Source organism: Talpa occidentalis, unplaced genomic scaffold (genome assembly GCF_014898055.3).
Source record: "Talpa occidentalis isolate TD23 unplaced genomic scaffold, MPIMG_talOcc4v2.1 talOcc4.8, whole genome shotgun sequence".
Classification (NCBI taxonomy): Eukaryota; Metazoa; Chordata; class Mammalia; order Eulipotyphla; family Talpidae; genus Talpa; species Talpa occidentalis.
The window spans coordinates 31993852-32007807 of NW_023605194.1; the positions used below are offsets into that span (position 1 = coordinate 31993852).

Sequence of the window (13956 nt, forward strand, 5' to 3'; positions counted from 1 at the left end):
TCCTATTCAACAATTACAAAGTGACATGTTAGATGTATTCTTACCAGAATAAAAATAATTCTATAGAAGTGGTAGAAAATTGGCCAAAATGCTAATAGTAGTTGTCTCTGGATAGTAGAACTATTACTTTTTTCTTCTTCCTATTCATATGTGCTTTTCAGAATTCATTCAGTATGCACATGTTTCTTAATTAGTAAAAATTGCATTTAAGATAACCCATTCATTTATCAACAATTTCAAACTAAAGTGATTTCATCCAGCTCCAGTCTTTAAGAGAGGAAGTAGTTATTTTGAGCAACTGTTTCCTTAAAAATTACTCTCAACCAACAGCTTTTAGATCTGTATTCCCTTCTATCCTAGCATGAAAAGCATGTGAGAACCTATGATTGGGGTGCCCTAGAGCCCTGGTAGGGAGAATCACAGGACTTCCCTCTGGAAGAGATGACTCATGATCACTAGCAATCCTCTCACCCAAGCCTTTGCCAGACTTTTGGCCAGGATCCACACATTTCTAGACTATAGTCCAGAGTCTTAGAATCAAGGCCCAACAGGTTAAGGAGGCTCATGGAGCTCAAGAGGGCTCTAGTTTTACCACAGAGAAAAGAGCCATAAAAAGACATTCCTCATTTCCTAAAAGTTCAGGCATGATCGTACAGGTTTAATTAGGAACAGCAAGCTGTTTACAGCAAATTATAAACTGTATAAAGCAGACCTCGGTAGACACTCCCAAAGTATGTCCAATGAACCCTTCCTTCTCCAAGTCCAGATTCAGCAGATCTGACTTGGTGAGGTAGAGTGCTGCAATGCCAGTCAGACAAGTATTCCAGAACTTTCATGACCAAAGGAGATGGCCAAAGAGCTCATAGAAATCTCTTTTTTCTTTCCTTTTTTCTTTGAAATTCCAAGCCAATCCAATTGTTTTGATTGTTAAACCACCAACTAGTGAGACACTTCAGAAACAGGGCAAGCAATAGAGTATGGTGGGAAGAACACCAATTTTGGAGTCAGAATTCTGGCTGAACTTTATAATTTTTGACCTTGAAAAGAGTTTGTCAACCTCTCTGAATCCTAGTTTCTCTTCATCTATAAAATGGGAATAAATAATAACAATCTAATGAGACAAATGTGAGAATTAACTGAGTCAATGGAAAGCAGTTGGCAGAGAGTCAACAATCAATTAATTTTAGTTACTTTTCCTTTTCCTTCTAGAAAGTGATTGGTCCATTAGTGTTTATGTTCAAGGGGAAAGAAAACAAACTATAAAACTCATAATGAGCCTTACTTCAAATACAGCCCAGTGCAGTTCAGTAATTAGGATACAAGTTCTGCTTCAGCTTGGGCTGGGCTCCAGTTCTTCATTGCAGCCTTAGCTCAGGAATTTCCTTCTCTAGAAAGCCTTCACTGCCCACTCCCAGGCAGAGTTAGTGTCCCCCTGAGTAGTCCTGTCACATCCAGCCTTACCTCTATCACTTACCTGGCATTCTGCGTCTGAAACCAGAGTACCTAGCATAACATGGAGCGCATGATGTTATAGGGTATCTTCTCCAGAACATCAGTTTTATTTAATAACAGCTTAAAACCCAGAGCATATTTCTTTAGTTAAAATATTAGATTATAAAAGAAATTTCATGATTGCAGAGCATCCCAAGAGAATATGTGTTTGTTGTCATTTGCTTTTAGGTCTGTTATGCAGAAAAGTTGTAGTTCATTGACATATGATACTGAAATTATGTAGTAACTTGGCTATTTCTTCCATCAGGCTGTAAGCTCTGTTAGGGCAGGGGTTGTGCCTTGCTTGCCTCTGAAGTCACTATACTTAGCACCAGAATAGTTTTTTGAATGCTTGTGGAAGTGAAATTGATCCTCTGTCTTCTCCTAGTACTTTTGGGAGAATATACTATTTCTCCCAGAAGAGGAAACTTGAAAACATTTAAGTGACAGAACTTCACATTGAGTGTCTTGGAAGGAATACAAACCTAGCTGTGGTTCTTGGGAAAGGTGTTTTACCTATCTGACTCTGACTTCTGAACTTGGTAAGGCTATGCAGTCAACAGGAAAAGATTCATAAAGTACTAAACACTGTGCTTCGCTCAGAAATTGTTTGGAAAAAAAAAAAAACTTTACACTAAGTCTGGGATTTTTAAGATAGGAATTATTCAACTAGAATGTACAGAAAGGCAGCCCCCTTAGGAGGTGCAAGCTACAGAATCAGGGCTCATTTTAAACCATGTCTCAGTCAGTGATCTTATTTATGCTCTGAACTCCAAGGCAAGGTCCTTGTTCTTGGAACAGCCCTAGATAAATATTGCCAGTCCTTAACATAGAGCAGAGCCAGGGAATAAGGATCTCAAAATGACTGTGTCCTTCATTCCGTTGGTCTGGGTCCAGAGTAGCTTTACCAGGAAACTAATGACGTTAAGCTTCAGGGCCTCTCACTTTCAAAGGCTTCTGTGAAACAGGGAGTTGCTAGAATGTTTACTTTGAGAGGGCAAGTCAGGTTGCAGTCAGGGGACATTTCTATACAAGTTTTTCTGATAACTTGCCCAAAGAGATTGCAGAAGAAAGATAGAGATGCATGACTCCAGTAATTTGTTGTGACTTTTCCCCCTCATTCTAAATGAACAGTTTTGTCATTTTGTTTTCAAAATTGTATATTCTTTTTCTTAAAGATTGCCCTACAAAACCTAGATCCCAGGATGAATTAGGTTCTTCCCCAATCTGGCCCTGCTTTTCTCCAAAGCCTCCTTATCCTACAGCTCACCAGAATGTCACAAGCACATCAGAGCAGTCTCTGCAGCAGTCTCTGTAGAGATGACCCTGTGAGAGAGAGAATCACCCTCACTACTTGCACCCCATCTCCTATTCCAGGCACACATTGACGCTTTGTACCAGTTGCTCCTCCAGAAGTGCTGGGACCCTTTAGTATTCTCAAATGCCTCATTAGATATAAAAAAAAAAAAAGACCTTTCTTAGCTGTTTTCTCACCTGAATCTGAAAGCTGTTTTTTAAAAAAAAGATTTATTTATTTTTGTACAAGAATTGGGGTACAGACCAGAGATGTGGAGGGTGAGAGGACCCATCAGAGACAGAGCAGGGAACAGAACAGGCAGACGGACCAAAGTACACTGCCGAGGGGAGCAGCGGGAGAGACAGGAGAGGTCTGCTATGTAGGTTTCTCCCTGGCCGGCTGGGAATCAAACTTGTGCTGCAGTGGCTGCAGATTGCTTCATAGGTTGTGTCTTAACCCCTGTGCCACCGGGGAGGCCCTGAAAGCTGTTTTGAAATAGTATACCTACTTTTAGACATCAAATAGACTTTGGACTAGAGTTCGATATGGAATAAGCAATTTGCAAAGGAAAAAGTAGTCTATAAGAAATAACTTAATAAAGTGTTTTGGATTTTGAATAGAATTTGTTTGTGGAAAAAGGAACTCAGTTCCCAGCTTTGTGATAATAATGATGGCATCCTTTTTACAGTAGATGGGGAAGGAGTAGGGGGGAGAATATAATCCAACGTGTCCACTACTATGGAAAAGTGTTCAGTTTTTCAGTTTTGTTAACACATAAATGTGCTCCAAAGGGTCATTCCTCATTGCTGTTTTTTATGTGAACAGGTGAAAAAGAGATTCATAAAGACTCAATTATTAAATAATGTGAAAATGCAAACATGTGAAAAGTCTGAGGAGAGAATGTTGCCCAAGGAGTGTCCAGGGCGATGTTGTGTCATGGAAAAGCAGGCCCAAAGCAGGTGAAGAGGAGGCTGGAGAGGTTGCTGGGGCTGCATGTGAAGCTCTTGTATGCAAATTCATTTGGACTCTAAGAAGAGTTAATAGGAAAGCGATTTAGGAGTGTTAAGTAGGGTCATATTTATTTTTGAAGAGATTTCTATAGCTGCAGGAATGGGTGTAGAGTGGGTAGGGGGCTGAAGACAAGGGCTGTTAGGAAGCTGCTGAGATAGCTCAGAGGGAAGAGGTTGGAGGCAGGAAGGAGTTCTGAGGATCGAAAGGAGAAGAGAGATTCACAACAGATTCAGGAAGTAAATTTGGCAGCCTGTGGTAATTAGTGGTTGTCAGAAAGAACAGTTGTGAGAGAAGAAAGACACTTAGGTTGACTCCCAGATTTTTAGTTTCAATGACTGGGTGGTGCCAGCAGTTACCCAAAGAAAGAATATAAGAGAAGCAGTTGGGCTGTAGGGTGGTAAATTCAGACAGTGACAGCTCCAGAATCTTATGTTGAAGATGTGGAATTTGTCTTGAATCTGTGTTTACAATAACAAGCACTGTCTTACTTAGATTGTATGTTTAGATAGTATGGCATACATACGGTGAGTGACAGACTTGGGGGGCTTACCATTGCCCCACCATCCTGAATTCAGCACTGGACATTTGATTGTGAGTGACAGCAGCCCAATTTTAATAAACTAATGGATAAAGGAGAAATTTATCAAACAAAGGAAAAGCTGGGCATGGAGCCCCAGGGGTGGCTCCACCCTAGAGTCTCTGTGTGGGCAGAACCCCCCTCCCTCTCATTTCTAATCTTCTCTTCTCAGGGCCTTTGGACTTCTTTCTGTCCTATGGCAAACAGACCTTCTCCACACAGGAGGGAACGGAGATCCTTCGAACTCACACTCTTCCAGCTCACTCACCAGTGAGAAAAGGCTCTCTCTCTTCTCTCCCTCTCTCTCTCTCTCTCTCTCTCTTAGTCTCTCCTCCATTTAAACAAAACTCTAGGGGGAGGAGCTTATTGTGATCTGATTGTTCACAAACCCACTTCTTGAATTAATCACTGTACCTGAAGGGTCAGGGTCTGTACCAGGTGACTAGGATAAGGCCATTCCTCCAACCTGTGAAATGGGTGGGTTTGGAAGTGTCTGTGGGGCACCCAGGTGAGGAGTAATATTTGGTATGTGCATGTGCAGAGCCCTACACTGAAGATGAAGAGGTCTTACTATTCAAAAACATAGTTGATAGCCTTGACAAAATTAATGGCAGGGTTTATTCCACAAGCTCAACAATCAGATTAACTCATGATCATTACTATTCAGATAACTCTTAACATGTATTTTATAGAGGTTTAAGTAAAATCAGTGAAGCTCAAGTTAAAAAGCAAGTGTGGTATGGTCCCAATTAAGTAAAACACAAAGTGTGTGTGCAATTTGTGTTGGTGTATATAAAAGCACAGGTCCAGGTTTCTTAGATTTCAGAAACCAGTACTGTGTTCTACCTACATGGAACTGATGTTTCCCGGGCTTCAGAGTACAGCTTGCAAACTTAACAGTGTTGTCATAGTCATCCAGAGCTGCTTCATGAACAGCTTTGAAATTTTTTTCAAGTGAAAAGTCTTACAAGAAAAATAAAATTTATTCTTCTGTCAAAAGTGAGGTTCTATCAAAGCAGAAATAAATGAAATAGAAATTAAAAAAAAAAAAAAAGAAAAAGAAATAGAACACCTAAACCGCCCAATTACAAGCAGTGAAATTGAAATGGTAATCAAAACCCTCCCCAAAAACAAAAGCCTAGGACAAGATGGATTTACAAATGAATTCTCCCAAACATTCAGAAACCAACTAGTGCCTATCCTTCACAAACTCTTTCAAAAAACTGAGGATGGGATAATACCAAACACATTCTATGAAGCCAATATCACACTAATACCAAAACTGAATGAGGACAGCACAAAAAAAGAAAACTACAGGCCAATCTCTCTAGTGAACACTGATGCAAAAATCCTCAATAAAATTTTAGCTAACAGACTCCAACAATGTATCCACAAGATTATTCACCACGACCAAGTAGGATTTATTCCAGGGACATAAGGATGGTTTAACATCTGAAAATCAATCAGTGTAATCCAACACATCAACAAAAAGGAATATAAAAAACATATGATATTATCAATAAATGCTGAAAAAGCTTTTGACAAAGTACAACACCCATTTATGACAAAGGCCCTTGAAATTCTCTGGATACAAGGAACATACCTCAACTTTATAAAGGCCATATATGACAAGCTCATAGCCAGTATCATTCTCAATGGTGAAAAGTTGAAAGTATTCCCATTAAGATCTGGAACAAGACAAGGATGTCCACTGTCACCACTGCTTTTCAATATAATACTGGAAGTCCTAGCCAGAGCAATAAGACAAGAGAAAGACATACAAGGAATCCAAATAGGGGAGGAAGAAGTAAAACTATCACTATTTTCAAATGATATGATAATATACATAGAGAACCCCCAAAATTCAGTTTAGTAAAGTAGCAGGGTACAAAATCAACACACAAAAAACAGTAGCCTTCCTATACACAAACAATAAACCTGAAGATTTATTGAAACAAATTGTTTCAATTTATTATTATTTCAATTTATTATTGAAACAAAAAAAAATCAAATACTTGGGAATAAACCTAACAAAAGAGGTAAAGGACATATACAAAGAAAACTATAAAACATTGTTAAAAAGAAATAGAAGGAGACACAAAGAAATGGAAAGACATCCCCTGCTCATGGATTGGAAGAATTAACATTATCAAAATGGTCATCCTACCAAAAGCAATTTACAGATTCAATGCTATTCTGATAAAAATTTCAATGACATTCTTCAAAGAAATAGAACAAATATTGATGAAATTCATATGGAGCCAGCAAAAACCCCAAATAGCCAAAGCTCTCCTGAAAAAAAGAGAAGGGAATAGAGGTATCACACTCCCAGACTTCAGACTATACTACAAAGCCATAATAATCAAAACTGCATGGTATTGGAACAAGAATAGACATATGGACCAATGGAACCAAATAGAAAATCCAGAAATAAACCCACAGATTTACAGTCAACTAATATTTGACAAAGGGGCAAAGAAAATTTGTTCAATAAATGGTGCTGGGAAAACTGGGTCACTACATGCAAAAGAATGAAGCTTGACTACTACCTCACACCATGCACAAAAACCAACTCAAAATGGATTAAAGAACTAGGCATAAGAACTATAAAATATATAGAAGGAAATATAGGCAAAACACTACCTGACAGGGCCTCCCCGTGGCGTAGCGGTTGAGTGCTGGGTTGCGAAGCTGCCCGCAGCCTCTGCAGTGCCGGTTCGATCCCTGGCTGCTCCCCGGCCACTGGAGGAGGGTCCCACATGGTGCGCAGACCTCTCCTGCCGCCCGCTGCTCCCCTCAGCAGTGTGCTTCGGTCCTTCTGCCTGCTCTGCTCCCCACTCTGGCTCTGGTGAATTCTCTCACCCTCCCGCGCTTCTGACTGTACCCAGTGCTTGCATAAATAAATAAATAAATCTTTAAAAAAAAAAAACAAAAAACACTACCTGACATACATATCAGTAACATCTTTAAACACACATCACCCAAAGCAGTCATAGTGAAGGCAAAGATGAACAGCTGGGACTACATCAAATTAAAGAGCTTCTTTACAGAAAAAGAGAGAGTAACCAAAACAAAGAGACACCTCACCAATTGGGAGAAAATTTTTGCACACAACACTAATGATAAAGGACTGATCACAAAAATCTGCAAAGAGCTGGCAAGACTCAACAAAAGCAAAGTAAATAACCCAATCAAAAAATGGGCAGAAGAGCTAAAAAGAAACTTCTCCAAAGAGGAAATGCAAATGCCCAATAGGCATATGAAAAAATGTTCAACATCACTTGTAATCAGGGAAATGCAAATCAAAACTACAATGAGAGAGTCTCCCTGGTGGTGCAGGAGGTTGAGCGCCCCACTGTGAAGCTGTCCGAATGCAACCTCTGCAACAAGGGTTCAATCCTGGCCGGCCAGGGAGAATCCCACATGGCACAGCAGACCTCTCCTGTCATGCCCGCTGCTCCCCTCAGCAGTGTATTTCAGTCAATCTGCCTGTTCTGTTCCCCACTCTGTCTCTGGTGAATCCTCTCATCCTCCTGTGCATCTGGCCTGTACCCCGGTTCTTGTATAAATAAATTAATTAATTTAAAAAAAGATTAAAAAAAAAGAAAACCTAAATAAAGGACCAGGAAAAATACTAATTATAATAAAGTAAAAATCAAAATCAACAAGCAACTATAAACCAGAGACACACTAGCAGGGAGGGAGGGGGTGCGGGGAGAAGGGGGGAGGATCAAAATCAGGGGGGTGGGAATAGTATGGGGACAACAACCAAGATGAAAATGCATACATTGTGCAAAAATGAAAAATGATGTAAAAAAATATAAAATAAAATAAACTTTTAAAATTAAAAAAATAAAATTTTAAAAAGTGAGGTTCCCCATGTATAGTTCACTATTTTATCTCTTTGCAATCGGTTGGCATTTCAAGGTATTCTCTGGTGAGTCTGGATTACAAAGCCTGCTATAGAAGCCTCCTCCTTCTACTCTCTCCTTACCTCTACTCTCCAGCATTGTGCCTTGACAGTGCCAAAATTGTTCCCTTTAAGCCTTTACATTTATTTCTCTGTCTGAAACCCTCTGCCTCAAACTTTGGTGTGGCTGGTTTCTTTCTCATCATTCAGACCTCAGCTCAAACGTCACCTCCTAGCAAGGTCCTCCCAGACCACTGAGCACATAACTCTTTTATTTTCCCAGAGCAGGCACTATCTCAAATTATGTGACTATTTACAACTGGTTAATTGCTTATCTCTTCCCATTAAATGTAATTTCTATGAAAGTAGGAATTTTGTATTGTCATCCTCTATCCCTGCAACAGAGCCTAATCACTCAGTGAATGTTTGTAGAAAGAAAATATATACTATTGGGATATTATCAGCACTAAAGAGAAAAGATAGGGAGGAAACTTAAGTGCATTTTAGGAAGTAAAAGAAGCCAATCTGAAGAGGCTCCGTACTGTGTGACTTCTACTATATGACATTCTGGAAAAGACAAAACTATGGAACAAAAAAAAGACAAGACGAAACTATGGAGACAGTTAAAAATAGCAGTTGGCATCAGGAGTTAAGGGGGATGGAGAGATGAATAAATGAAGCACAGGGGATTCTTAAGGCAACTCTGCAAGATATAAAACATTTATTCAAGCCCATAGAATGTACAGCACCAAGCGTGAACTCTAATATAAACTACAGGCTCTGGGTGATAATGATGTGTCAGTATGGGTTCATCAATTGTAGCCAATGTACCACTCTGCTAGGGAATGTTGATAAAGAGAGAGGCTATAAAGAATGGGACAAGGGCTATATGGAAAATCTCTGTAGCGTCCACTCAACTATGTTGTGAACTTAAAACTGCTCTAAAAATATAGTCAAAAGAAGAAAATATACTACCAGAGTTGTCAAAATGGTCTAAGTGTGTGAGCAGAACACTGAGAATGATTTTTCAACTTTAGGATTATCCTGGAAGAGCTGGCGCACAGGAAAGCCTGCACTCAAACTTTAGGCAGGGATTTCCAAATTAAGAGTTCCAGCTCAGGTGAGTCAAATAGGTTTCTTTCTTAAGGGAATGAGTCACTAAGGGTGGATAACATATACATGTTTCTCAGACTAATTTGATCCAGAACCCATTCTTCATGCCATATCTTTATCATTAATGACTCTATGTTCAATTAATGTCAATGGTAACCTGGAAAGCAGCTTTATACAGTCAAAATACTTTTCAGAACGAATGCCACAAATTTAGTTAATTTATCTTATTTGATCATTCCAATCCACTAGTATTTAAGTTCCTAAATTAGTTTTTTGTCTGTCTTATTCACTATTGTACTCCTAATGTCCAGAGCAGTGCCTGGCACATGGTAGGTACTCAATACTTATTTGTTGAATTAATGAATGACCACATTAACGACTTTTATTTTGTCTGCAAGCCCTTCAGTGAAGAGGACGGAGTTTTAGTATGAGTCAATAATACCAAATTCTGACCCACGTGGCTCATATTTCTGGGCTATCTATGTAATCTGTATTCTTGCTGCTGGTTTCCCCAATGCATTTTTTTTTTGGAAGAACAAGTTGGAGGAGTTGGGAAAATGAAGCAGCCTTAGGTACTGATCCCACTCTATTGGTGATAATAACCAACATTTTACTGCAATTTTCTTCCAAAATAAATACATTTGGTTTTCAAAATAACCCTTTGAAGTAGGCATTATTACCTTCACTTTCAGGTACAGAGATAGGCTTAGATAAACTCTCCCAGTATCAATAACCCAGGTGCTATTAGATCAGCCTTGATGTAAACCCTGATCTTACCAAGTCAAAAGTCCATGTTTATTCCATGGCACATGGCTACCTCCCTAGGTGGTTGTGCATGCTGGGGAAGCCACTTCCCCTTTCTGGGCCTCGGTTCCCACATCAGGAAAATGCCCAGGCAATGTCTTAGATTCCTTCTAATTTCAAACATTTTTTTAATTGTTATACTTTAAAAAGTATTAAAATAATGAGATTTTATTTCTACTAGTAATTGCACAACTATTTCAAAATCTGATTCAGGTGGCTAAAAATGAAATACAATTCGGGGGCAAAAAATCACTTTCTTTTTAAGCAATGCCTAGAAACATAATATCTTGAAAATGAATGACAGGATTTTGTTAAGCAGAGTAACCTCAGAAGCAACTTCATTATATTTTTTTAATTGCCATGAGAAGGTTTTTCTCTGTCCTTGTTTCAAAGCAAAATATGTGAAAGAAAATTCAGCAACTTTTCTAAAAGTGAAGCCAGTTAGAGCAGAGTAACAATAAATAAATCTATTTAATCACCAAATAGCTACATGAACAAACCTTCCCAAAAAAAGAAGGCAAAGCCTAGTCTTTAGTTTATTATTGACCTGGTGGATTTGCTTTGTATGCAAAAATTTGTATTATTCATATACCCTTGTCTGTCTCAATAAGGCAATTAAACTGTTACTGAGCCACACAGCTGACAGAGCAAGTTATATGTGTTTCTTCTTCACAGAGCATTTTTCGTCTCAAACTTTTATTAGAGAATAAAAGAAAAATGCCTTCACAATGTCACATGAAAAAATATTACACAGAAAAAGCTGTATTTGCACATCCTTTTTGGGTTTTATTTTGCTAGAAAGTAAAATTCACACGTGCCCCCCCCCAAAAAAAACACGCAAGATATTTTTATACACACCTCTAACATGCTACATTCCACTTCTGACATCTGAAAATTAAAAAAAGAAACAAAGCAAAAGTATCTGCATTGAAAAGTTAACATTATAAAAAGCTAGATTCCTAATACAAACACTGCAGTTATAAGTCACTCCATTGCAAAAAGGTTAATGTTTATAAATGTTAAATAAATGTCGACAGTGAAGAAACAAGAACCATAGATCCAAAATGAATCTCCCCACCATAAACTATTAAAAATTGTGTTTTGTGTTGTAGGACATCCATTAGAGTTAACTTAAATAGCTGCAACCTTAACCATAACACTACACCAGACTGATAAAATGGAGGGACCCATATTCACAACTACCTCCTCTCCTTGCTACCTTTACCATGCTTTTTGCTTGGTTGGTTGGTTGGTTGGTTGGTTGGTGTTTTGGTAAAAAAAAAAACAAAACAGGTCCTCAGAACCTATAATACCCCTGAGGTATAGAAAAACCAGTTCAATAAATGATAATGATGAAGTTCTCCTTTGAGATATTTCACTTTTCATTTTAATAATCATATACTCTTTAATGATTATACATGTGTATGTGCCCATGCACATGTGTATAAACCCTTCAAAAAGATATTTTGGAAACTTAACTCTAGGGAACTTTTTTTCCCTTTTCCTCAAGACCAGTCCCAGATAATTTATCAGATTTTTTTAGAAAACCTGCCTCGAGCCTTTCTGTACAGTCAACTACATCCTTGTTCCTATATATTTGAACTCTTCAAAAACAGCAGAATGCTCTGAAGTTCTTGTTTGCAACTCCTGAAAAATCTCCAGGCACTTGCAGCAAATTTCAAGCTCTGCCTGGTGCTTTATCTTTACTTTCTCACTGCACCTAAGGTAAAGAAGGGCCCTTGGTAGGAGCACATTTATGTCCCTCTTGGTGCTCCCTGGAGGAGGCTGGCTTTGCCTCTGGAAAAAAACACAGGGGCACAGCTAGCTATTTTCTTCTCCCTTGGGGACAAGGGACATGCTCAGGTAGAATGGCAGTCCCCTGGCAACCTCAGTTCTCAGAAGAAAAAATATTCTAATGCATTCCCACAAAATGTTTCAAACGTGCAAAGAGAAAACCTAAAACAGGAGTGAGGCAAGAGTAGCAGTGAGTTGGAGGACTGCCTAGGCACTGTGCTCAGGTGAGAAACATCCACTCAAACTACCTGCTTCACTATCATTTTCAAAGAGCATAATAATAGCACTTCCTAAAAGGGAGAAAGAGACTACCTTTTCCAACCTCTAAGCTAAACTTCTCTATTACCCAACAGCTTTAAATGCTTACTTAACTCGAACTATCACTAATATCTTAAAGAAGTTTGAAGACCCAAGTCTGTTTCAATACATGCTTAAGTAATTGTTCGATCAGTTCAGCGTGCACATTTTCAAAATATTGGCCAAAATGGCAAGTGAGTGTATATCTTATCCTCCTGCAGTCAATATAAATGGCTTGTGTGCAGGGTTTTAAAGGAATATATGTGAAGGATGGGGTTGCTCTGCAGTGAGAGGTCCTGCCAAGCCGTGCATTCATACTGAGGTTGGCAGAAAGTATGGTTCCTCTTCTCCACCTGGAGCTTTGGGTGTGTTTTCAGCCTATTCTGCCATCCTTTTGCAGATGCTGTCTCTCTTCTTTTCCACAGGTCACTAGGTCTGTTGGGGGGAGGGTGCTGAGGAAGACTTTATAAGTGAGCAGTCATGTGATTGGAGTGAAATGCATGCCCAAGACTAGACATTCATACTAATAAATCTCCTAAAGCAAGACAAAGGCAAACACAACCCAGAGTGGTTTCAAAATCTCATCTCACACACAGCAAAGCAAAACTGAAAAAAAAAAAAATTCCACTTTCCCATTACAATTCAAAAAGGAGCTAAGCTTTCTGGGGTTATTGGCTGTTTCAGACTGAAAGAGGGTAGGTGAGGAGCCCATCTCCTAGCTGTCTACAGAGAGCCACAGCCCCTCACAAAGCCCTTTCAGCTGCCCAGCTCCTCCCAGAAGACATCTCTTGGAATTTCTGGGCTCCCTTTAGAATGTTCAAGTCTGTTCAAGGTCTGAAGTCTGATGTGCAGAGGTAGCTCCATGACGCTAGTAATGGAATAACACTTCCTTTTTTGGTGAGGAAAGTCCAATTGGTCTTAGCTAACAAGCTCTCAGCTATGGCTCTAAAAATACCCTGCAGTGAGTACTGTTTGGCACTTTGCTTTGCTTGCCAAGGAGCACCGAAGAACTCACAGAATGCCTCCCATTCTCCACAACTGCTCTGAGCTCTGTCCCTGCTCTGGTGACCTCAGGGAACGGTATCACTTTGGGAAAGTTACCAATTGTTTTTCACTTCTGAGTTCTTGGAATTCTGTCCTAAATGTTTGAAGTACAATTCCAGTCCTGGATGAATGACTAGTTTCATTAAGAATCTTCATTTGGCTTCTAGTCAGAAATAAGCAAATGCAAGATCTGTATGCAGAAGAAAGGACTAAAGTTATACTTCAATAGGACTCTTTTGCTTCCTGCCTTTTCCTTTGCCCCCCAAAAGAAACAGCAGTCTCCTTGAATCCTTTGTTGACAGCAGCAGGAGGGGTCGTGGTCTGACCACAGCAGATGTCCGGGCTCCCTACACATTGATGGCGTGTGCGTGCTTCTTGCACAGGGGTCTGTCCTTCTTGGAGTAGAATGGCTGCCCCTCCAGATTCACATGGCAGACCTGGGGCAGAGAACAGACTCGTGTGAGACAAGGCTCTGTAATCCATAAGACAAGGGGACATGTCAGTCACCCCTTCCAGACAAAGCACTGTCACATGCAGATGGGAGGAAAGGAAGAACCTGTTTCTCCCCAGGACAAGTTTTCAGTGACTAAAGCAGTGTAGCTGGGTTGAACTCTAGAA

General features: G+C 39.5%; 1 protein-coding gene across 3 annotated transcripts in view; it reads right to left on the minus strand.

Annotated features, from left to right (window-relative positions):
* Window positions 1-10973: 10973 nt before the first annotated feature.
* LDB3 (LIM domain binding 3) overlaps window positions 10974-13956 on the minus strand; it is a 60168-nt gene continuing 57185 nt past the window's right edge. For all 3 annotated transcript variants that reach the window (XM_037496769.2, XM_054690335.1, XM_054690334.1), the window contains one exon: window positions 10974-13775. In XM_037496769.2, coding sequence (XP_037352666.1) covers window positions 13686-13775 — 90 coding nt within the window. In that variant the 3' untranslated portion in view covers window positions 10974-13685. The remainder of the gene's footprint in view (window positions 13776-13956) is intronic.